We start from the raw sequence: 25297 nt of genomic DNA, 5'->3' as shown, positions 1-25297 counted from the left end.
TGCTGCGGGGAGAACACCAGGTTTTGGCCCCCAAGCTCTCCCCACCAGGGGCAAATGAAACTGATGTCTTTGATGCAGGGACAGCAACAGATCAGGTATTGGGTAGGCTGGAATCTCCATAAAGGAGTGTAAGCAGCAGGGTCAAAAGACAAAAGCAGGGTCGAGGTCAGGTTTTTGAAAAAAGGCAATCAGGCAAAATATAGTTCGGTAAAGTCGCAGGTAACCCCTGATGATCCAGCAACCAGAGCCTGGAGCTAAAGAGGTCTAAATAGGACCAGCAGCCAATAGCAGGACGGAATCATGACCCAGAACCAATCTGCTCATTGGCTGCGGAACATACTGGGAACATGCAGAACATACTCAGGTTCTCCCATGATAGTCTATCTTCTCCAGTCTTGGAGTGTTTTAATGTCCAACCCCTAAATCCAGCTGTGCGTAGTGTGCTAGGGATGCGAAAATTGACACAATGAGTTATACTAAAGTGAAGCTGGAGATGCTGCAAGCTTTAAACAGAGGATTTGCAGGTGAAGTGGTAACAGATTTTCTCACCCTTGGGGCAAAGTTGCATTGCCTGGTACTCTGTAAAAGACATTTACAAACAATAGATATGAACCCAGTTCTTGCCACAACCGCCAGACTCATATCTCACACACATGGTTTTCTCTTCCCAGAAGCCCACAGGACAGCTCCGCAGAGCCGGACTTTGTGGTGGTGGATGGAGTCCTGGTAATGTTGCCTTCCTATGATGAAGCAGTAAGCAGCGGTGTCAATGTCACTCCACCAGGCTATGCGTCCTCTGCCGGTCAGAGGAGCCCAACCCAAACTGAAGAATCTCACCCGCCCGCCTATCCCGGCAACCCCAACTCGGACAGTATATGTGAGGAATCAGAGACCTTCGACAGCTTGCTGGACACCTCTGACCTGGCCCACACGTTACATTCCTCCTCCATGACGCACATGAGGACTCCAGGTACTCAGAATATGAACAGCGAGGCGGCATCGACGAGTCCAAGCATCGACATTGCAGATGGTAACTGTACTTAAAGTAAATGTCCAGCCAAAGAGTCTGCCCCCTCCCCACTATGGGCTGCTCCATCATTTATATCAGTGCTACCCAACCAGGGTTCCTCCAGAGGTTTCTAGGGGTTCCTTGAGCAATTTGCACCTCTCAGGTCAGTTTAAGTGACCCCAATGATCTTTTTGGCTATCTGTAAGGGTGACATTCTTCCCAATGGCCAGCAATGTAAGAGGAATTCTTCCCACTGACCATCACACTAATATACTGTGAACTGTGGATATAGTAATTATAGAAGGGGTTCCCCGAGATCCAAAAGTTATTTCAAGGGTTCCTTCATGTTAAAAGGTAGAGAATGGCTGGTTTATACAAGTGGTAAGACTTTACTATAGTGCAAATATAGTAAATTTTTTCCAGGGTTAATGGGGGTTTGAAAGCCCAACACAATTTCTAAAAGCAGGTTGATGAGTGAATACAAATTATGTATAGACACTTGCCTTGCAGAGAGGTAAATGTACTTGCACACTGCATTTCATATCATTTCCTCCAAACTCTGAATTCAGCTGGCAGACAGGCCAATCAGGTGTGATCATGTCACATCCAAAGTAGGAAAACCATATCAGACTATGTTATTTTCCAACATCCCTGCTGAAAACAATGGGCCTGATTTAATAAAACACTCTAGGACAGAGAAGATAGACTATCATAGGAGAATGTGGGTGATCCAGAAAACCTGCAATGGATTTCTCAAAATTGGCAATCGTGAACTAGATCCATCCCAGGTTTGTTGGTTCCCCCATGATAGTCTATCTACTCCAGTCTTGGAATGTTTTAATAAATCAGGCCCAATGTGTCTACAAATGGAGCAGAAGAACATTGGAAGTAGGTGATGAGCTATTGTAGAACCTTAATTTGTTAACAGGAAACTAAAAGCCACAGGAGGTCCTGGCTTTGTGGTTAGGGGGGCAGCTACAGCCAAGGAATAGGAAAGGGGGGGGGGGATTTTTTAAAGTTCATATCGAAAGCTAAGGTTGATCATTTACACCAATCAGGACGATCGCTTGGAGAATTTTCTTTGTTCCATTTGGGTTTGGTTGGTCATTACATTTATCATCCCAGATAATTTGGAAATAACTTTCTTTTCTTCTTCTTGCAGAAATCCCACTAATGGACGAGGATGCCCCTGAATTATAATACAAAATAGACAATATCAAAATTATTTTCTGTGTATTTGAATTCTTTCTAAGAATAAAGCTATGATATTTTGGTGATGACTTCTTCCACTGGAACTGCAATAATTCAGGCCAAGAAGAGAGAGAGAGATAAGAGGACCATTGTTGATCCCAAAGACGGATGGGCAGAAGATGGTGACAGGACGCATGCCCAGTGACACGCGCAATGGCAATTTTATTTTTTATTTGTTTATCATCCAGGACAAAGGCAATAAAGAGATGACAATGGCGGAATAAGGATTCTGATGAAGGATGCTAAATAGATATTTCCTTGTAGGTCGAATTGAAGTGGACGCCAATTTGAAGACCCAACTATACCTATTACTACATACTGTACGTGCCTTTCCCCAGAATCCCCTGCAAGCGACCCATGAAATCTGCTCTGACGTAGCTCTTGTCACTTGGCAAATAAACACTCTGATTACACAATGGTTGCTGTAGGTTTGGGAGTTTTTGTATAGTTTGCTGCCTGGTGTGGTACAGTACAAAAGCCTTGCAAAGTTATTCACCTATCTTTTTTTTACATTTTAGGAATTAGGGACAGTGACTCAGTGGTTAGCACTCTGGCCTTTGCAGTGCTAGGTTCCAGGTTCGAATCTCAGCCAGGACACTATAAATGCATGGAGTTTGTAGGTTCAATTTCCTCCCACATACCGAAAACATACATATGGCATATGATTATGGCAGGGTCATTAGAGGTTAAAGCAGAACTCAACTCAGTGGAGAGCTTCTGCCCAGATTTGCACCTATGTGCAGCCATCTTACAGCTTTGACAGGTCCAGGACTTGTCATTGCTGCATCTTCGAAAGGAACCTTTCTTGCAGACGTTTTCCCAGCAGACTTCCATGAAGATGACCATCCTCTCTGGCCATTGGATGACCACTTATGATGGCTGGCTCCTGCGTGTGTCGGAGTTACATTGTCTCTGGCAGCTGGCTCTGTGCCGCACACTAAGCCAAGCTCCAGCCTACACAACGCATGCACTGCACACTGTTGAGCCTATACAAAAAGCCACCGTGAGCAGGGGATTTTTTTTTTTGTTGTTGCAAAGCATGTCTCTTACGTTAATTAGTTCTACCTCCTGGTGACTGTTTTTGGGTACGCTTTAAATCCGAACACATTAAATAAAAAGCTTAATGTATTTTTTTTAAGGCTAAAATTATTGGTAACCCTGACATGATTGGAACATGAAACGTCATCACTGATCTGCACATGAATAGAAACAATGGATCTGATTCATTAAAAACTGAAGAAGATAGACTATCATAACCGATATATATCCTTTTCCAAAACCCCAACACTATCCATCCCTGTAATCCTTACTTATCATCATATCTGTAATCTCAACACTAACCCACCTGCTAACCCCAACAATATCCGTACCTGTAACTCCATTCCTGTAATTCTCATAACTCTCTTCCAACCCAACACTATCCATCCTTGTAACCCTCACACTTACCTTCCCCCAACCTGATCCATTTCCAAAATCCCAACACTATCCATACCTGTCACCTTCATATTTACCTTACCTTGAATCCCAAAAGTATCCCTCCAAGTAAACCCAGAACTATTAACACTTATCCTACCTATAACCCTGGAGTACATAAAGAGGTGTACTGACGGTTTTGTGCTCAACCAACCAATCTGTTCAACTTTACAACCAGTAATCAATTGGTTGAAATTCCAGTGTAAAACCCCATACAGGCATCCAGTGGCCTAATGGATCATGATCATGAATGGATCTTTTGTGATTTTGTACAGCGCCAGATGAATGAATGAATGAATACTCTCTCCTCTTCAGATTGCTGTTGGCCAGTGATGTGAAACATGAAAATGAACGGCTAATTTAAGTCTTAGGAGATGGGATGAGAAAGAGAAGCCATACATGTATGGTAGGTGACCCTAATATTCAGGGTAACTATGATTCACACTACACACAATATTATACCTGGCTACACACAATATTATAGCTCACCTACAATAACGTCACATTCTATTTTCCCACTAGGCTCCATTTCTAACTTGTAATAGTAAAAAAAGGAAAGGAAGAACCCCCCCCCCCCCCCCCCACACACACACAGTTTTCTATCTTTCTTCCTTTTTACTATTACAAGATATTGTAGTTGGTACTTTTGATACTTTCAGTGAAAGTAAAAGGTTGCCTTCCCTGTAACCAGACCAATTATTTTTCCAATGTATAACTTACCATGGCTCTCACAACTGAAACCCACTCATGAGATATATTGGGGAATGGGGAAATAAAAATGAAGTGTAAATAAACTGGACAAAGTTCAGCAAGAGCGAATCATGGCAATGCACCCTGCAAGTCAGTTTACACACACAGACATATATATTATTAGAAGTCCCATAACATTTTATTCTGTTAAATATTTTATATATTTTTCTAACATATACATTACTGTTATTATTAAACAAATGCTCACAGAAAATTTAAATGTGGAATTACGGTCAATATGACTTCCATCACCATTTTTATGGTAATTTACCTGGACTGGAGATTGCCCTTGCTGACCTTTCCTTCAGAGAATACCAGCTCTCATGTTGATCTCCTCTCCTTAGTACTTTCATGATTAGAACTCGGAGTTCACCGGCTTGTTCAGTGTTCAGGTTTCAGAAAGTGCTGACAACAAAGAATTTTCTTTGGTTGATTTTAAGGATAGCCCATTATTGGAAAATCATGTACAGACTGGGATAACTAGGACGGAAGAGCATTACAACACGGAAATACATTCAATGATTTCAGAAAATTGATGCTCCAATGCTCTGGAGGCCCCATACACAAGGTCAGAGGTGAGAGACATGCACCCACATGGGTAGAGGAGTGTGCATTTCATTGTGGGAGTGTGTCTAAGCCTAGACTTTATTATTACACAGTATTTATATAGCGCCAACAGCGCTGTACAAGGTCCATTGTCATGTCCCTAGTTGTCCCTCAAAGAAGCTCACAATCTAATGTCCCTACCATAGTCATATGTGATTAATACAATCTAAAGTCAATTTTGGGGGGAAGCCAATTAACCTAACTGCATGTTTTTGGAATGTGGGAGTACCGGAGGAAATCCACGCAAACACAGGGAGAACCTGCAAACTCCATGCAGATAGTGTCATGGCCGAGATTCCAAGCTGGGACCCAGAGCTGCAAGGAGCACAATCAAGATCTGCAAACTATATAGGGTAGGGGTTCCTGGGGTCCAGTAAAGTAGAATTTTGTCATGTCAGTGATATTTACTGGTACATTGTAATTTTTTTAAAAAAAAATTTAAACCAGTAGTCTGTAAAGCTTCCAGTAGACCGGACTTTAATGGCCTGTGTTGAAGGATTTTGGGCTTGTGTCAATGCCATCAGTTTGAGACGCTTCTGCATTCATCCAGAATTCATTCACTGCAGGTGCATTGGACCTGCAGCTGATCTTCTCCTGACCTGCTCGAACCAAACTTAGCCAATAAAAGATATCACTTAAACACTTTCAAAACGAATCAGTGGTTGACATGTTACAATACTCTACTAGTGCATAGCCGTGTTTTGGAAGCAGATAAAAGCCAGTGAACACTGGCCTTACTCAAACCAAACATTTCTAAGTGATTTAATGGCTGTTATATACCCTGAGACACCCACGTCCATCAACTGTCAGCCAGACAGTTTAAAGAACATTGTCTACTCACATTTCTTTTCTCCTAATAAGCCAGCAAGCACAACCATTCATACCGCCCTCTGTCCCCTGAAGCAGCATCAGGTTGATGAATAATGTCCGTAAGTTTTACAGGCTTTTAGGGTCTTTAAATCTGTGTTCTTTGGGGACACCCTAGAAGTCTTGCACCCAACTCCTTATACATACTGCTGCTCATCACCATCTGTCAATTTGCCACCTGGGTTTTCTCTTCTTCCCTGCATAAAACTACAGAGTGTCTTAAATACAGTACATTAGTGCACAGCTCTTCTGCCTGACAAGCTCCCTTCCAGATGCAACAGCACAAGGAAGGAAAGATCCGGCAAACTCTTCCACTCAGAGTTTGTATGCAACTCAAATCTTGGGTTTAGGATAGGAAAAGACAGCACTAAGGATTATCTAAAGGTAAGCAAGAATAATAGTACAAGTGGAGACGGCCTCATTAATATGGCTCGAAGGAAAAAAAGACTACACTTTACAAAGAACCTTAACATATGTGCTTTTTGCATGTATTTCCAGAAGCATGTGATTGAGATCATCGCTTTTCCAATGGAATGTTAGTAATAAGGAGTTGATTAGGTCCCCTTCTGTGACTGGCAAGCTAAGTGGTAGGCTATTCTGTGAACTTTTAATCCAGTGGCCCTCCCACAAGCATCTCTCTTGATAGTCATAAACAGACCAAACTGTTCCATTCTCTTTCATTAGACACTTGGATAAGCTCAAGCTTGTTCTACAGAATTTTGCTTTACGATGAGGTTAGAAAATGATTATGCTTTGTGGACCAATCAGAGTCAGGAGATCAGGAGGGAAATTCTAGGTCTGGAGATAGCGGGTGTTAAGGTGGAGCAGAGTCTTTCTAGATCCAGGGACTAGAAGTGGAGGGATCGGTGAAGATAACTGGGTTAGGAGATCTGACAACCGCTGTCCTTCTGTGGTTTTAGGTCGGGTTCTTTAATTGGCTTCACCTCCTCTTCTTTCTTGGGTTTAGCCTGGTGAAAAAATAAATAAACTTCAGACATCTTAAATCAGAAACTCTTAAAAATATTTGGGAAGAATACCTAGAAGGACATAATTTTAGCAGCCTGCATACCACTGATAATATGGCCAAATCACCAGTTCCACAGATTCAGCATATAGTGCAGTGCTCAACCCAGAATTCTTTTTAAGCTGGGTGGGAAGAAATTGTAGGTGGGTGGCAGCCCCTGTATTGTGTCCAAACTCTTTAGTAACCACCCAAAAACAGACGGGGGTGCTGAAAAGTCCCGGGTGGTGCGCCCAGCTAAAAGGGCCTGGGGAGAACCCTGTAGTGGCTGCTCCAAAGTTTGCCTGGTCCATCTTCCTGCATTACTGACTGAGAAATGAACAGATCCATTAAAGCAATGGGCCACAAATAACTGGTAGGAAGCAGGCGAGTGGAATTGAATCCATTTAAACTGTACCTAAACAAAGGAACAAAAATATAATACATCATAGCTTGTTGGTCCTTTGATGTGGTGGCCGCATTTGTTTTGTTTTTCTAAAATAATACACTTTTCTCATAGTTGTTACCCTAGAACAGGACTACAGCACAGCTCCTTCTCATAAGCATTTTGTTGCATATGTTTGAGAGGTAACTGTTTATCCTTCAAGTATAGGGGGCTAATGACCTCAGTGCTCTGTGCCTGTGCTGTAATGTTATTAGATACAATATTCCAAGCTGTCTCTGTAGACTTTAGAAGAGCTTGCTTCTATTTTATGGAGATGAGCTGTTCTGTAGACCTGTACTCCTTTGATACAGTACAAAGATTTAGGCTGCGTACACACATGCATTAATTGTCGTTAAAAATGATCTTTCACAATCCTTTCAAACGACAAAACTGCACAATGCATGGACAAGCCATGTACATACAGCGCGTTCTGCTCTATAGAGAGGGGAGGGAGAACAACAGAGCAGCACGCCGCTGTGCACTCTCCCCATCACTTTCATTGGGATTGATTGTGGATCTGCCAGGATGGATCCATGAACGATGTGCGCTGTAAACACGCCAAATTTTCGTCCGAGCCCTGAGGCAATTCTCAGACGAGAATCATCTGACGCGTGTACATAGCCTAATGTGTGCATAGCCTAGTGTTTACATCCTAGGATAGGAAGTATGTTACTGACAGGATCACCAGGAAAAAATAAAACTAACACAGCCACAGCATCGAAGGGCCTATAAGCTGCATTAGATCGCATGTTTGTTCCGGGGCTTATTTACACTTAAAAAGCTTAATATGTAAAGTATTCCATAATCACAACAAAAAATGCAGCATTTTACACAAATACATTTCAGGGAAAGAAGTATGTTGTGGAACACATAGGAGAATTTCTTACACCATCATCCTTTGGCCTTTTAGTCAGGTCAAAGCCAGCATGCGTCTCCGGGGTCCACTGTGGGCTCATGGCTGGAAATTCAAAAGCCACAGGTTCCACCAGACCATAACTAGCCTTCAGCTCCATTTCTGGTAACTCTGTCGGGACCTTCTGGAAATAGCTGTGGAATACAGACATGGATTTTGAGAAAACTGGTAACAAAAAGTAAGAAAAGTGATAAATACAGAAATAAAGTTTTCAGAATAATAGCAGTATTTTAAAAAAACGAATACAGCTGAAAATCTTTATAACAGTTTTTATTTCTATGCAAATGCATTGAGAACTCAAATTCAAATACCATTGTAAAGCACGTCAGAGGCACTCAGAATGTATAGGGACTACTTAGACTAGCTTTACCCCTACTGCTGTCAGTACTTCATTGGTGGCTCATACACTTCTCACATCATCCACATATGTCTTGCGGAGTATAACAATAGTGAGGAGCTATAGTAAATGTGGTTCAGCCATTTGACTCTTTCCCCCCAGGCTCAGTCAGGGGATGTCTGCTATAGATGGGTAGAGCCCACCGATATGAAAACACTAGATTTGGCAATGTTCTCTGGGAACCAGACAGCTTTAAGCTCCATTTTTATATTTAAACTCAAGGGTATCCTATCCAGACTCCTCCTAAACACTAAATGTAAACCCTAATAAAGAGAGATTGGTGTATACCGACTGTAGGGTGTCAGACATTTAATTGTGACAAACAAAAATTTCTGCCTGGACTCTACAAGTTAAATGAGCAGGTGACATTGTCCTAAACGTACAGAATGGAAAAGTGTTCTAGTGTTAGGCTTAAAAGACAAGTTAGTATGAAGGATAGACTCAAAAGTTACAAGATGAGTTAGTGTCAAAGACAAATGTTAAGGTTGCAAGGCGGATGAATAAGAAGTTAGTCTGAGAGGTACAGAGAGGTTTAGTGTTAGAGCAAAGTGTCAGGGTTACAGGGAGAGCTTGTCTTAAGGCTATCAGAAAGGTAAGTGTTTAGGTAACAGGAAGGGTTACTGTAAAGATTGGGGTTTATCATAGGGCATCACGCCAAGCACCAGGAGCCCGGCGTCATAAACTAGCAGCACTGACTTCTGAATAATGAAAGCTAATGTACATATAATGTCTGTGACCTTCAAAAAGGTAGGCTGGGAAGGTAAAAAATTAGGAGCTGATACTGGTCACTTTGAAAGGATGCCGGCTCCAGGGCTTTCAATTTGTCAGCAATTTACTAGTTGCCTACTTCTCTGCATTTGTGAGCACTGCAAATGGTCAAATACAAATGAAAGCACCAGACCATCCTAAATTTGAGAATAGAGGGGGCCTGGTGGTACAAGCCAACCTATCACCACACATATATATATGTACACACACGCATAATAAGGTAGTAGAGGAGCAGAGACTCACATGAATCCATTTTCCCGCTGGCACTTCTCCAGAGTATTCCTCACCAGTGTGCCCAGCTTCCTAAAAAACAAGTGTCCTGAGGGTTTGGCTGTGCTTCCGGGGCCCTTGGTTTGACCATACTCCTTACACAAAGCTTCTGCCTTACCATAAACTGCACATGAGGAAAAAAAAAAAATAAAATAAAAAAAAAAGTAAACTAATGACTAAAGTTTCAAAAGAACCGTGCTGCAGTTATGTCAGCAACTAGCAAACAAGTTCAATTATGATGTGGTCATGTGTTAGTTTTTTTTTTTTTTATTAAGGATTTTTTCAGGATAGAACAATCTCCTTGGATGGGTTGTTTTTCCTGCTGCAGAATATAGTTTTGATGTAAAGACCAGCAGATTTTTCTAGAGTGTTACGAGTCAGACAGGGCCTCTGAAAACCTCAAAAGGTTTTTTTTAAGCAACAGTATATCTTAAAAACATTAAAGGCCTGTGATACTGGTGACAATACACTTAAGTATTTATTCTTGCTTTAAAGTTAGGGCTTTTTTTCAGGGTTTTTTATCACAATGGATCGCCTAAACAGGATAGCTAAAACATGAAAAAATGTAATAAAAGAGCACCACTTACTGGTAAGTCAGGGTACTGCAAAGTCCATTCACTTTATATAAATCATAACCCCCCAAAATAAATGTAATACATTGCAGCTTACTATTCCTTAGAGGTCATGGCTCCACCAGTTTTTCCCCACATTATTCCTACATGGTGATACAGACAGTAACACACTTCCTGTGGCTTCATGGGACACTATGTTTTACATTCCCTCCTCCATGATATCCTTGGAGGCAGCCAAAGTTGTCACAGATGCTAGTATAACATGCCTGTCTTATTTCATACCTTAAACCCAAACAAAGAAAATCCACACGCCACATTTAATAACTGGTAAGCAGCAATTTACTGCATACTTTTTACACCACTTTATAATACAGAGGATGACCACTACTTTATTATACATAGAAACATTAGTTACTGCTTTAAATACTCACGTTTCTCAGCCTCCTGCAAGGACCTGATCGCCTCTCCACACTTGTCACTGGCCAGCAAAGTTTGACCATAATAGCAGTATGTCTACAAATAGATTTACACTAATAAGATTTCATATATATTAAATATGCAAGTAATTAATATCAAGGTTTTGTATGCTGCCCACAGGTAAGCTATTGTTTACAATTGCAGAGTTGAGGAAGATAGATAGATAGATAGATAGATAGATAGAGGGTGGGTGTTCCCATACAGCTCTAAAACTAATATGGTAGCCAAGACCCTTATATTTGTTTATCGAAAAGAATGAACAAAGAGGAATGAATAACAGGGGATATTGTATGGTTCAGTAGTTTATATGTGGTTATTTCCTCTTTTTTCATTCTTTTAGATATATGATATGATATGATATGATAGATAGAATTCTGGATCTGTGACACCAGCGTCACAAAATAAAAAAAAGATTAGATTAAATCAGATGTTGATGTTACCCTATGAGGGTTGTATTACATTTACAAGCACCTGTCAATGCATATTTTTGCATAAAAGAGTGCATGTAATTAGCAAAAACAAAAATCCAAATAGGTCTACCTATATAAGCAGAAATGAAATATTCATCTTTCCTCCCACCACTCTGAATCACTGGCAAGAAATTCTATGCCGAAGTCAGTTGGGATTTCCAGAATTATCTCCTGGGTTATCCTCACTCTCACTGGTTCCTCCTGCTGACCTTGACAATTTACAGTAAAGATATGGAAGTCTTTACTGACGGATCCTCGGATGACAAACCATCGTAATAAAAAAGTGAAGGGGAAAGAGCGCAGCGGGGTGCTGCTCGGTCGTTCTCCCCTCTCCATAGAGTAGAACGGCGCTGTATGTACAGCTCTCGTTCATGCATCGTTCGGTCTTTTGTCGTTAGAAAGAATCCTGAAAGATCCTTTCCAAGGACAAATATTGCACCCAGCCAGTTAGTAAGTTTGCTATTTACCAATCTTTACAAAGCTAAATATAGGACTAATATAATCCAAAATTTGATAATAATTATACAACCACAATGAGGTCTTTTGCAGATCATTCCTGGGAAGGACTTGCCCCAGATTCTGATACTCACATAGGCCATATAAAAGCACATTTTGAGCTGAGTGTAACTCCTCCACTTGGCAATGTAAACCGGATCCAGGCTGGAGAGTGAATGATCTGCATCCAACATAAATAAAAGATTAGACAGATAGCATATCAAACGCTGAATTTGGCTGCTACAACACACCGATTCAAAGCATCAATTAGACTGCATATGACAACCACTGTTGTGTCCATTCTGATTTTGTTTTGTAGACTTCACTACAATGACATCTAAGGATTTAATGTTAAAGTGGAAATATAGTGAACAATAGGCGATCAGGTAGGTAGTTATTGCAGAAAGGGAATTGAAGGGAACTGCCTTCTGGGGCCCTTAACGCAGATGGTCTCTTCCAGGAAGGCGGTTCACAGCTTAAACTGCTCAAACTATTATATTAGTACATGTGGGATATTATATTTGACAGTCTGCGGAGTAACAATTATTTGCAGCATATTGGGATCTGCTGATTTGGGGTTCACCACCTGCCTGTGCTGCAGCCCTGTATCTGTTCCCTGTGTCAAGCTATGTGGGTAGAGTTTTCCCCTACCTAAAGTACACATTTGGGATGTAAACATCTCCTGTTTAATGAGGAAGCAGACTACGTTTCATGAAATGGGTAGAATTGAATATTCAGAGCTTGAGTATTCATAGAGGAGATTTGTTTCATGTAATATCTATGTGATAAAGTGTAACTATACCTGTTCCTTTAAACAATCTTGTTTTTGAGTTATTTTGAATAAATAGGTTTTTAATCTATATCAATGCAAAAAATGGTTCAGAAAGTGATTTTTTGAGACCTTGAAAGTCCCATTAGCATGTATGTATGTAAAAAGAAAGTGAGGGTTTGCTCCTACAGGAAAGGTAATTTTCTATGTTACTGGCCAGTTAATGCACAGACAACGTGATCAGTTCACAGTAATATAAAACTTACCAACTCTCTGGTAGAAATTGGCAGTTTCTTGGGCCAAAGCAGCTATGAGATTAGGATTGTGCTTCAATTCAATGGCTCTTGCAATGGTCACTGTCAAGAAAACAAAAATATGTCATGATGGTTAATTTATTTATTGGAAAAGGCAGGCTCTGCTCTGCCTGACCCGCTGTAACCACTATGAGAAGCTAATGACGTGCAGTGAAATCAGTGAGCAATTATAGGGGAGGAGTTTGTACAACTGTGCAGGGCTGAAAGGAAGGGTGGATACTAGTTTTAATCTCGGTTTCTTGATATTGCTTTTGAAACAGATTGGAAAGCTTTAGCTATGACCAACATAGAGAGTGATGGACCACTGCAAAGAGACTAATGCTTCCAAACAAATGCAAGGTTCCTTTTCTGCATCATGATAGTGAAGGACAGCCCATTTACCCATGACTATGGATGCTTTATTAACCCAAAAAACAAAAAAACGGTAAGCATGTGATCTATTGATGTTTTATTGCGCCTGGAGTCTGTTCACTATTCAAGGGTATACCTGTGTATTGCATGGTTTATCACAGCCAATTCTAGTTAGGTCTGTACCCCTTACAATATGAACAATCACAAAGAAAACACAACAGGATCAGCTAAATGTACCCTGTACCTTCCTGTGCTTCTGCCTGGCACTGGATGGTGTAAGCGTCAATCACCCGACTCTCAAAGTCCTGGCCCTTTTCTGCTGGAGTAATGAGTTTTGGGATGTGACTCTCCTGTATAAACACATTTAGGGTAATGACATTTATTCAGAGACCATAAACACTCTAATAACCAACATGAACAGAACTGTGGCCATCTTACTTTTAAGTGGTTGAAAATGCCCGCTGCAATCTTCAGACTTTTGTGAACCATTTTTGCCTCATCTTCGGTGATGCTGTAACAAGTAACAATGACATTTATTGACATATTACTGAAACAAATCAGTATTTTGTGCATACAAACAAGAGCAAAGGAAAAGAAAATATTGAAATAAAACAGATTTCAGACATCATTAATTCTGCAGATTAAAGTACATCTAATGCCAAACTATTTTCCTTGCATTCTAAATAATAAAGGGTTAAAATCTATATCAGTTGCCTTCTTTTTTCCTATTTGAGAGACACAGACAACAGTAAAAACAGGACAGTGCTATTTATGTCCTTTACACACTTTTCTTTATTGTACAGGAATAGGTTACCTACAACACCAATTGACAGCCTGCATCTCTCATAGGTCTTGTAACACAGGAACTTGATATTTTAGGTGAAGTCTGGTGGGTTAAAGTAGATCTATGACCTCACAATAAAAACATATACTGTATTGCTGCTGCAGGATCATCTGTTTCCATCTAATACACCTTCCTGTGATCAGGGGGCAAGAATACTGAACTGCTCCCGAAGTCAGGGCAGAGTTGTCAGTTTTAGGCAGGCTATGTCTACTTTTACTACAGTAAGATGAATATTGAAGGTTGCATTGTTATCTGAATTAAAAATATTATTAGTGAGGATTTGGTTTACTCAGAGGAGGTAAGAAAGTATTTTGCTTAGTTTATAAGGCTTGCGTATCATATTGTAACTGGATTTGTTACTCATTTAGCTTGTCATACAGGAACCTTAACGTGGAACTAAAGTCCTACTTTGAACAAATGGTGATCAGGCAGGTTTTTATTGCAGAAAGGGACAGGTGATGTCCATTCTCCAATAACTGTTCATACCTGCCTATGCAGGAGTTATGTCATCCCACCTCGACCAATCAAGATGGCAAGATCGTTAAACAAGGAAAGATGAGTATGGTGGGTTTAGTTCCACTTTAAGATGTACTTTAAATCAGCTAGCGGTTACAGATCTTGGATACTTGAACAGCAAGATCTCCCAGTCATGATTCTTACCTGTGGGACATTTGTATGTTCCAGCTCCTGTTACATTTGACAGAATAGGAAGAAAAAAAAAAACCCTCAAGCAAGGATAGTGGGAAACTCTTATAATTGGACAAAATAGTAGTGCAGACCTGGAAGCTTACACACATCTTAATTACAAGAGTCTCCATAAGATCAAAGAGTTTGTAAGGATGTGTAACTCTTTAGAATTAATAAAATGCTGATATCTTAATCTCCAATATGTATTCTATCAATGCACCAATACTTTAGCTTGCACAAAATATGTAAAGAATCAAAAACACATAGAGAACGTAGCTGGGGTTTGGATTTATCAAAGCATAGGTTGTGATATTTTAACATCCTCAATCATCTAAAAAAAGCCATGATTACAGTTTACACTTTTTTCCACATGTATACTTACTCTTCTTTCCCAGCCAGCCGAGAGGCATATTTGGTGTACCAGAGAGCCACGTTAAACCCCATGGAGATCAGCTCAAAGACAGCATCTTGCTGAGAACTGTAGAGAAACACATTGTGTTAGCAGGGCATGTTTTGGGGCTCATTAAAGAAGTGTCATGAACACACATAAATATTTATTTAACAAAATATATAATAATTTTATTATTGTGTATTAGTAATATTAAATTTTAGGTTTCATTTCAAGACTGTTTCAAGTAAAGTGTGTTGACTACAGCAGCCAATCACATCTCAATTTCTAGTTTCATATTTAATTTGGAAAATCAAACCATCCTAGGACTGATAATTATTAAAACTTCTTACATCCAAAGTATTGATGGAGTACCTTGGAGCATTGCCCTGAAGGGTGTCTGTCCACTTGAAGTTCTGGATGTATCGCAGCTTGTTGTCTTGTGTTCCACCATCCAGGGAATTAATAAACCCTAATATTGAGAAGGAAAGCATCAGACAATGGTAAGAGAGTACTAAAACCGATTGCAAACTTAAGTAACCCTAAGGTGCAGGTCTGTATTTTAGCTAATAATTTATTAGCAGTTCATTCTAACAGGTGACCTTGGAGCATTGAAATAGTGAATGTAAACCTGTGTGTGGTAATGCAATGCAACAGAACTACCACAAAATTTCAAAAATGAAATCAGAGCCCACCAGAAGTGCAGTTAAAACACCCTTCAATAAACTTTACATTAATACACTTTACAAAAGGAGCAACTTCAGGGCATGAATACCAATCATGGGTTACCTTCACACTGAGAGTACACCAGCCCTGTAGAGACCATTGTGCCAAGGTGGCCAAGCTGAAGGGTCACTTATCCACCATAAACCTCTTTCTCCCCCAATGCAGAATAGAGCAGTGGCAAAAAAGTAAATTCTCTCTTTTAGTGTTGGGTATTTTGCTTCCATGCAGCCACCTACTGCTGCTCACCTCCATTCTGCTCCCCAAGTCTTCTTATCTGCCATGGGGCCCCAGGCAACACAACCTCGGAAGCAGTGCTGCGTGACAGTAGGTTTCTCAAAAGAGGAAATCCACCATAGCGGGGAGGGAGAGGGGCAGAAATGTTGAAAAACACCGTAAAGGGTGCTGAGCAAACCAGGAGTCAAAAATGCCAATTCTTGTCCAGGACAGGGTGCAAAAAATACAGAATCAAAATAACACCTCTACTGATTTGTGTCAGGGCCCTTCAGGCTCTCAGAGTTTGAAAGGGCAGGGCCCTGGAACATGTCAATGCAGATACCTTTTCCTAGGCTCTCAGCTGATGAAGAGCAGAGCCCTGAAACATGAGGCCTGATTTATTAAAACTCTCCAAGACTGGGGACACATTCATCAGTGAAGCTGGGTGACACTGCAAACCTGGAATGCATGTGGTCTAAGACTAAAAACATTTGCTAACAAATAACAAATGTTTTAAGAATTCCATTCCAGGTTTGCTAGATCACCCAGTTTCACTGATGAGTATATCCCTCCAGTCTTGGAGAGTTTTAATAAATCAGGCCCATGGTAGTAAACTTACTTTTTTCGGGCTGTCAGCTTGGGCACTGATGAAGGAGAGGACCCTTAAATATGTATACCCTATCCTGGATAAATTCTGGCACTTTCCACCTTGTTTTATCTCCTAGTGACACTGTAAGAATGGAATAATACCTGTTTATCTCCCAAAAATGCACAAAGCTAAGTAATGTTGTGGCCTCCCAAGTACTGCTATGTTATAGGACAACAAATAAGAGAAGCTTATTGTTGGGGCTTACACACACTTTAAATAGCAAAATGCAATGCATTGGGTGATTAAAAGGCTATAAATAGGGAGGGGAGTAAATCTCTACACATTACACTCTCACATGCCGTAGGCATTTTTTGATTCACAGATGGAAATGTGAACATGCAAATAGGTTTCTTTATAGGATGGCTTAGAACAGAGAAAACAGGAAGAAAAAATCAGAGCAAAGTATTGTTTAATACAATCACAATACTGTCGATAGACTGCAATGGTATTTGCAAGCTAAAATCTTTTTTTTCTGAAGGAAACCTTTAGCTTGCATGTGATCACATTTCATATCAATCAGAATGATTTTCAATCATTAGTGGGGACCGATGCTGCCAGTGACAGAAGGATGTGACACCAGCAGACACATAAAGGGTCAGCTGGTAGGTTAACATTTATTAATGGGGAACCATTACAGGAATGTTGCCATACAGTTTGTAGATGGGAAAGGGTCAATCCAGCAGGTACATACCCAGCAACAGGGAGAAATAGGAATCTGCTGCATTCTTCATCATATCATGGTTACAGGTGGCATCTGTGAAAAGTTCCAGCAGGCGTGCTCTCGTAGTTCTCAGATCACTGAAGGTGAAACAGAAATACTGTAAGACAACATACTGACCCCAGTATTGTTAGACAGGAGGTCTAATTTATTAACATGACAATAACTCCCATATGGAGTATCTTCAACCCGATGGGCAGCTTGATGGCTCATAGGTTAGCACTCTGGCCTTTGCAGTGCTAGGTCCCAAGTTCGAATTTCGTCCAGGACACTATTTGGATGGAGATTGAAGGTTCTCCCTGTGTTTTCATGGGTTTCCTCGGGGTACTCTGGTTTCCTCCCACATTCCAAAAACATGCACTTAGGTTATAGTTAGGTTATTTTTGCTTGCCCCCTTGGACTGTATTAATGACATATGACTATGACAGGGACATTAGATTGTGAGTCTCTTTGAGCGACAGCTAGTGACATGACTATGGACTTTGTACAGCACTGTGCAATATGTCGGCGCTATAAAAATACGGGATAATAACAGATATAATAACCCCCACTCAAAAGTTCTTCTATAAAGGGGTGAATGGTCAAGCTGAATGTAATACGATAAATCTAAAAATCCATTTTCTATTTGGACACATCCTTGCCCGACATAGTTGACGTTGGCTCCCATATTATTATTATGAAACAGGATTTCCTATAGCGCCAACATATTACACAGCGCTGTACATTTAAAAGGGTTTGCAAATGACAGACAGATAGACAGTGACAGAGAAGGAAAGGACCCTGCCTCGAAGAGCTTACAATCTATGAGGCTCGGATAATACAATATGGTCAGTCTTAGATTCTCTGGTTTTCCCTTATGCATTTGCATTGAGATTTTTAACAATTTCCTGTTCCAGTGACACTATGTCACAATAACATCTGTATATAGAAGTCACAGGCTCTCCAGCAACACTTTGGATAAGCATCAGACCCAATTCCCCCATCATGGCTCATAGGTGGTTGCTTACGCCTGCCAGGGTCTTTCATCTGCCAAGCATTTCTGCACTACTCCAATTTCTGGACCAGCATCATTGGCTGCTGGATAGTGTCCTCACAGGACACGATGCTGGCAGAGATATGGAGAGTTGCAGGAAGACATGGCATGCAAAAGACATTGGCACAATCCAGGCCCAGTCCTTACCTGCTGCACCCCCTCTATAACCATAGAGATGAGGATCAACCTTTCAATGGGGACATTGACAACCAAGTAATTTTTAAGAGATGTTCTCTTATATCCTGCTGTGCCTCATTGTAAGGAAGTGAGTGGGAGATTTCCACAAAAGAACACAGACATATGGGTGTTTAAACACACTCAGGAGAACAAGGGGAAGCACAAGGGACCAAACCTGGTGTTTTCCATGCAGCATGCTCACTCACAAGGAATGTTTTGATTGGTGAGCCTATATTGGGTGGCCCTGCACTGGAATGGGAGTTCCATGCCCTGCTGCTTTTAGCTGCTATCTGTGTTGTAATGGCAATGACACAGGAGGAGAAGAGGATCCCAACCAAATCTATGAGAATGTCATCATTAAACTTTACCTGCATATCTTTGATGCTGCTTGAGTGGAAGCCACCCCAAACAGGTTGAATGACACAGGAGCTGTCGCCTTCAGAGGATTTCGGTGAAACCAATGCGTCATGATGGCGGAATACTTTCTTTAACGTGCTCTGAATCTTCTGTAGGGAGTAAAAACACTTATTAATGTTTGTGGTACAGTTGCAGTTTAAGGCAAAAGAAGTAGTAAAAGACCCCAGAGCAGGAAAATAAAGTGACAAAGTGGCTCCTTCTGCAATGGTTAATTGTTCATTTATTGCTAGGGGAACATAACAAGCAAATATACTTTCTTCTCTGCTGCAAAACAACTTCTTTCAGTTGCAGGCGACTGCCGTCATCACTGCAGGACCAGCAATCTTCAACTGCAAGAGACGACACTGAATGTCTGCCCAAAAGCAGGCGAGAAGTGCGCCAACTGCTGGGGAAATGAGAAATAAGATGAGACGCTTTCTCTGTTGCCCCTAGGGGTATCTTGCTGTGAGGGTAACTTTTTCCCCCAGGCTTCATCTTTAAAAGACATCTGTTACAAGGCAGGATACCCGTTTGCAAAGTGATTATTCGTAAAATTCATATTGTGTGGCAGGACACAGCGACGGCTTTTCATAAATTTAAAATAGTCGGAGGATACACAGTACAGAATCATGTGACAAGAGCTACCCAGAAGCGCTGCAAGAAAACTTTTAAACGCGGCTGCACTGCAACATATTACTTTCAAGGTCTGACTTTAGCACCACTGCAATCTTTTCTGGATAGTATAAGAAAGTCAAATTCCCATGTTGATATGGGAAGGGGGTGATTTACCAATTTACATAATGCTGCTCCCACTCGTTCCTTCTCAGATCACAGTCACATTCAGAAAAATTCAGAATGAGAACAGGACACACTGCTATGGCGCTTTCAATGATCCCATTGTCGGTAAAGGGCGTTTGCCATACAGTGGGCAGGAATGACGACGGATGTTAGGAGCTCATACTCCATCTACATAGACAAACAATGTCATTGCTGTTTTCTGGTGTTTTGTTTCTTGGGAAAATTATTATAATCTTCCAGACAAAAATCCATTGAGAAGAGGAGATATTAACCCCTTCTAAACCTGTTCTTATTACTGACTTATTTTTTCACATCTAGGCAGACAAGAAATAAGTAGATGGTGGTGCCGTGTGATGGAACAGGTACAGGCGAGTATAGCGGAGTTTTGTTCCCATTATGTCTTTTTGTTCCGCTTTAATTCTATTGTTGTGAAAGTTTGAATAACTCTCTGTACTACAAACAGGGACTTCACGTGACAAGACGACCCTTTGCAGCACTTTCAACAACAATCCCTACTAGTGTGTGATACTTCCCCCACCTCTTAGATTGTAAGCTCTTCGGGGCAGGGTCCTCTCCTCCTGTGTCACTGTCTGTATCTATCTGTCATTTGCAATCCCTATTTAATGTACAGCGCTGTGTAATATGTTGGCTCTATATAAATACTGTATAATAATAATAACAGTGAATGCAAACGAATGTGCTAAATGAGTTGAAAATCCAGCCTAATAATGGAGTTTGTGAAAACATTTAATATAAACCACAATTTAATATATTACCGAAAATGACAAATATTTTTTTAAAAACTCATAGTGGTCACAGTTTGTTATTCATTTTTGTGTCATATTGAATGTTTTAAAAAGGCCAAATGCAACTAGTAAAACAAAAATATATTGCAGTGTCCTTCCCAGACCCTTATAGCAGGGTGCACCACCCGGCATTTTTTAGCAGTTGTTTGGTGGTTACTGAGAAATTGGATCAAAATACAGGGTCACCCACCAAAAAAATTTCTAGGGAGAATACAGTAATGATATCACCGTCCGTTTTGTCCCGCCTTGTCCTGCCTGGTTGAACAACCTGTCACACTGGTAGATCTCTAATAAAGGTGCGGCAGCCACAAAGGTGACAACGTGCCCCATTAGTATGACAAAACACACAATGAATGCACAGCAAATGTTACTGATAAGTGTATGCTTTCACCAGCTGATAGTTACATAGTAAGTCCATAAAGTTCAACCACTAGGGAAATAAACATATCCCAGATATAAAACCCTATGGGCATTGTTGATCCAGAGGAAGGAAAAAAAAAAAAAAAACCCTGGTACAATTTCCTCCAACAGGGGAAAAAACTTCCTTCCCGATTCCATGAGACAATCCCTGGATCAGCAGTCTCTGTTATCTTTACTTTAAAACTTTAATCCCCAGTTACATTCCATGCTTCTAGATCATCCAGCTTTTTCCTAAATTAATCTAAAGAACTTGCTGAAACTACTTTTTAAGGGAGGAGGAGAATTGTACTCAACTTGTATAAGGATATACATATGCTAAATACAAATGCTATATAACATATTTGGACCGCATGCAGTACCGGAGTACAAGTTTGCAACCACACAGCTACCCGAAATGCACCGAGTCTGCAAGCTACGTAATATTCACAGTACGGTGGCTCGGGGGTTAGCACTCCGGCCTTTGCAGCGCTAGGTCCTAGGTTTGATTCCCAGCCAGGACATTATCTGCATGGAGTTTGCAGGTTCTCCCCGTGTCTGGGTTTCCTCAGGGTACTCCGGTTTCCTCATGCAAACATGCAGTGAGGTTAATTGGCTTCTCCCTAAAAAAATTGACCTTAGACTACATTAATGACATATGACTATAGTAGGGACATTAGATTGTGAGGGACAGTTAGTGACACGACTATCGACATTGTACAGCGCTGCGTAATATGAAGGTGCTATATAAATACTGTGTAATAATATTACTACATTTGTTATGGGACTGGCGGGAGATACCCGTCTTATTGTGTCCACACTTAGTTTTTTGTTTAGCGCCAACTTGATTGGCCCCTGAACTGAATCAGATGTATGATCCTACAATGTTCTGCTCCTATTTTATGTATTTTACGAGAGTTAATCATTGAATACAAAAAACAAAACTCTGCTGTCTCACGTCTTTGTAAACAAACCCAACTTCAGTCATTCTGAGAATGAATTGTTTCACAGTACAAGCAGCTGGAGAGGTAGGTGAAGGGGTGAAGCATTGCTTTCATGTTCCGTTCTAGTGAATATTAGTTACATTGTAATTTTCCTATGTACAGCACTGCGTAATATGTTGGCACTATATAAATCCTGTATAATACCAAAATTATTAATAATACTATGAGAAACAGGTTAGAAGGAGAAAAGAGAGGGGCTTCAGGCTCTTGTTTTAAGTTTTGTATTGTTTCAAAAAGCAGTTTACCAGTCTGGTGTCATACATCAGTACAATAGTGTGTTACATCACAAAAGACCATTCCCCATTGTAGAATCATGGGGTGGTGGTTGGCTAGGCTTAACTGTTGCGTTCTAGGCTAGAAAAAAGGTGTACAAGAAAAAACCGTCTTGTTACCCGACGCGTTTCACCACGGGGGCTTCTTCAGGGGTATATAACAAGGGTAATATTTTGTCTAAGTGAGGTGGAGATGTTGTCACAGATAAGGTAGATGTAGATGGTGCCTTGGGTTAGAATATAATATAATACAGATGTTTCCTGGTTTTTAAATGTATGAAATGCCAAGTCAGTGGATGAGAGAGGAGAGAGGTGTGCAGGGAAGCGTCTTGCTGGAATTGCCTATTAAAGAGTAATTGGCTTTTGATAGCCAAATCCAGCAAGATGCTTCCCTGCACCACGTGGCGAAACGCGTCAGGTATCGAGACTTTTTTTCATGTACACCTTGCCTAGAACGCAACTGTTCAGTCTAGCCAACCACCACCCCATGATTCTACAATGGGGAATGGTCTTGTGTGACGTAACACACTATTGTACTGATGTATGACACCAAACTGCTTTTTGAAACAATACAAAACTTAAAAACAAGAGCCTGAAGCCCCTCTCTTTTCTCCCTCTAACCTGTTTCTCATACATACACAAAGAGGAGCGGCTCACATATATTCCAATCATCTTTTAGGGAAAATGGAAAGGAACCTGCCCCCATGCCTCTGAATTTTGTATTATAATAGTACTACACAGCATGGGGTTCAGGACGTATATTCCCATGGACCCAATGAGGAGCTGCAGAACATTCACAGAGCAGCGTCAATAATGGGCTCGGCTTGATTTCTGGAATTTGCCATTAATAAGAAACTAATGAGTAAGAATGCAAACACTGGAAGCGTCATGTGACCTGCAGTGTTCTTTGCTCAGCATGTGATTAGATGATGTCATAGCCGGATAATTATAGAATCGACGACTCTTATCGAATGGTGTAACAGAAATCTATTCGCAATCTGTGCGGGAACACAAGAGGCCGATTGCTGGAGTTGTATTCAGCTGAGATAAGTAACCATTAAAACACAATAACACTGTATCTTTTTACCATGAGGGAAGCGTTGAAATAACTTTCCAGTATTCCGGGGCCCCGTGCTATATTTCCTATATCTACAGATCACAGTATATTAGTGTGGTGGTCAGTGGGAAGAATTCCTCTTACATTGCTGGCCATTGGGGAGAATGTCACCCTTACACATAGCCAAAATGATCATTGGGGTCACCTAAACCTGGGAGGCACAAATTGCTCAAGCAGCCCCCAGCAATAAGTGGCCCTAATGACCCGTCGGGTGCTCTTGCAGGGCTCCTCCCCTATGTGTGACCGGTCTCTATACGCTGCTTCCGTCAGTTGCAGTCATGTTATTTTGTACAATGTAGGATCGGCAGTCCTGCATTGTGAGGATGGCCGGGGTTCTCCTAAATCTCGGAGAAAAGCACCAATCAGCTGCCAGAAAAGCGAGGGACGGGGCAAATAAAATGCACATTTAATTCTTGCAGTGTCCTAGGAGCCCCATATCCAGGGACGTTTTGACATTTCCCCTGGATTCAACTTCAAATATATCCAGACAAAACTTTTTTTAGTTGGGGATTAAAATCCCCCGCCAAGATTGTGAGGGGAAGAACCCAAACAGCAACACAGGGATAAGTGAGAAACTTTTTCTAACTTCCTGTTTCTGTCCATGTCCCTGGGAGGATTTCTCTTCACTTCCTGTCCTGTGAAATTGTGGCTAGAATGACAGAAAGTCAGACGAAATCTTAAACAGGGAATGCCCGCTCGAGCTGGGAGACAGTGTAAGAGGCCATGCAACTGACAGGACAGGTAATGGTATATTTAAAGGTTTACTTGAGGCCCCCCCCCAATGATACCCAGGTATTTTGTGTATGGGGCAGCATGTGTCATCCTCCCTCTTCTTCCTAGGGAGCAGTGCTCAGGACAAAGCTGAGGGGGAGGAGCTAACGTACCCTGGGTAACCTCCCCTACAGACCAACACAGAGGAGCAGGGCGGTAGGGAAACATGGTATAGGCATTTATCAGTGCATTTAGGTAAAAGTGACAGGTTCTCTTGAAAGCCAAAATCAATTGCTTCTGATTCGGCGTCACCCACACGGTCCCTATTCGATTACATCATTTTCTGGATACTGAGAGGACCCCGCCACTGGACAGCCAATAGGAAGGGTCTACATCATGAAGGCTTTGATGAAGACAACCAAGGAAGGACCCCCAGCACACATCATGTTGGCAAAAAACATGGACACCAAATCCACCTGAGGAAGGACCTCGATACTGGACAGGCAATAACAAGTACTCATATCATGCAGGCAGTGATGTGGACACCTAAAGGAGGACCCCAGCTTTATAAGCAGAGGAGTCAGAGTTTCTTGAAATCGCCACTAAGGGCCTACTGATGACATAATAATTTTAAATAATGACATCATGTTACCAAATTTACACTCTTTTACCTTTTTTGCTATATTTCTTCATCAACACAAGGACTACAACTCCCAGCAGGGCCTGTGTAGTCTTGGGATTTGTACTCACCCCTTGGGGCCCTTAGCTCTTCTCCCTGGTGGTGTGGCCCCTTCCCAGCTTCCCCGGCACTCTCAGTCTCAGCCAAGCTTTATTAACATAGAATCTCTTCCTGGTTCTGACACTTCAAGGAAGTCTCCACCCTCCAGGCCAGTCACTGCTGTGGGAGGAGGAGACACGTGATTTATGAACCAGACAGGTAAACATAACAGGTCTCGTCTGCGCGTGCGCAAAGCTCCAGCCGTCTAGTACATATTTGTGGGTGTCTGCAGGGACACCCAAACCAGGTGACCTCCTTCTGTCCCCGCCCTCTACAGAGAAATAGGATGATGTCATGCTACAGTCAAAAGTGTGGTACGCATGCGCATCGCTCACACCTCAAATACAAGCGGTCGCCTGGGAAACGACGCGGCGTGTTGGAAGAATA

At 41.3% G+C, this 25297-nt stretch overlaps 2 protein-coding genes across 6 annotated transcripts in view; one reads left to right on the top strand and one right to left on the bottom strand.

Annotated features, from left to right (window-relative positions):
* The window catches only part of SUSD4 (sushi domain containing 4), a 104700-nt gene extending 102022 nt beyond the window's left edge, over positions 1-2678 (top strand). For 3 of the 5 annotated variants that reach the window (XM_072409896.1, XM_072409900.1, XM_072409899.1), the window contains exons 8-9: positions 672-1030; positions 2172-2678. In XM_072409896.1, coding sequence (XP_072265997.1) covers positions 672-1030; positions 2172-2209 — 397 coding nt within the window. In that variant the 3' untranslated portion in view covers positions 2210-2678. Of the gene's footprint in view, positions 1-671; positions 1046-2171 lie in introns of all 5 variants that reach the window. The other 2 variants (XM_072409902.1, XM_072409901.1) reach the window with 2 other exon arrangements.
* A 1920-nt stretch (positions 2679-4598) lies between these two features.
* BROX (BRO1 domain and CAAX motif containing) lies at positions 4599-25098 on the bottom strand. Its single transcript, XM_072409895.1, has 13 exons — positions 24883-25098; positions 19001-19138; positions 17396-17502; positions 15492-15588; positions 15111-15206; positions 13636-13708; positions 13442-13547; positions 12799-12888; positions 11859-11944; positions 10753-10834; positions 9723-9873; positions 8289-8448; positions 4599-6924 (listed from the first exon to the last, which is right to left on the bottom strand). The coding sequence occupies exons 2-13, from the start codon at positions 19099-19101 to the stop codon at positions 6838-6840; spliced, it is 1236 nt and encodes a 411-aa protein (XP_072265996.1). The 5' UTR covers positions 19102-19138; positions 24883-25098; the 3' UTR covers positions 4599-6837.
* Positions 25099-25297: the final 199 nt, after the last annotated feature.

This window comes from Pyxicephalus adspersus, chromosome 4, assembly GCF_032062135.1.
Source record: "Pyxicephalus adspersus chromosome 4, UCB_Pads_2.0, whole genome shotgun sequence".
Lineage (NCBI taxonomy): Eukaryota > Metazoa > Chordata > Amphibia > Anura > Pyxicephalidae > Pyxicephalus > Pyxicephalus adspersus.
The sequence above is the reverse complement of the archived record's forward strand: the minus strand, read 5'-3'. Positions and strand labels throughout refer to the sequence as shown.

Bases quoted from the DNA above. Each gene is read 5' to 3' on its own strand.
- BROX (XM_072409895.1), bottom strand. From the start codon at position 19,101: ATGACGCATTGGTTTCACCGAAATCCTCTGAAGGCGACAGCTCCTGTG. The intron at 13,709-15,110 runs GTAAGTATACAT...TACTTGTTACAG, and splicing joins CGGCTGGCTGGGAAAGAAGA to CATCACCGAAGATGAGGCAA. The intron at 8,449-9,722 runs GTGAGTCTCTGC...TGTATTCCACAG, and splicing joins CAGCGGGAAAATGGATTCAT to CTATTTCCAGAAGGTCCCGA.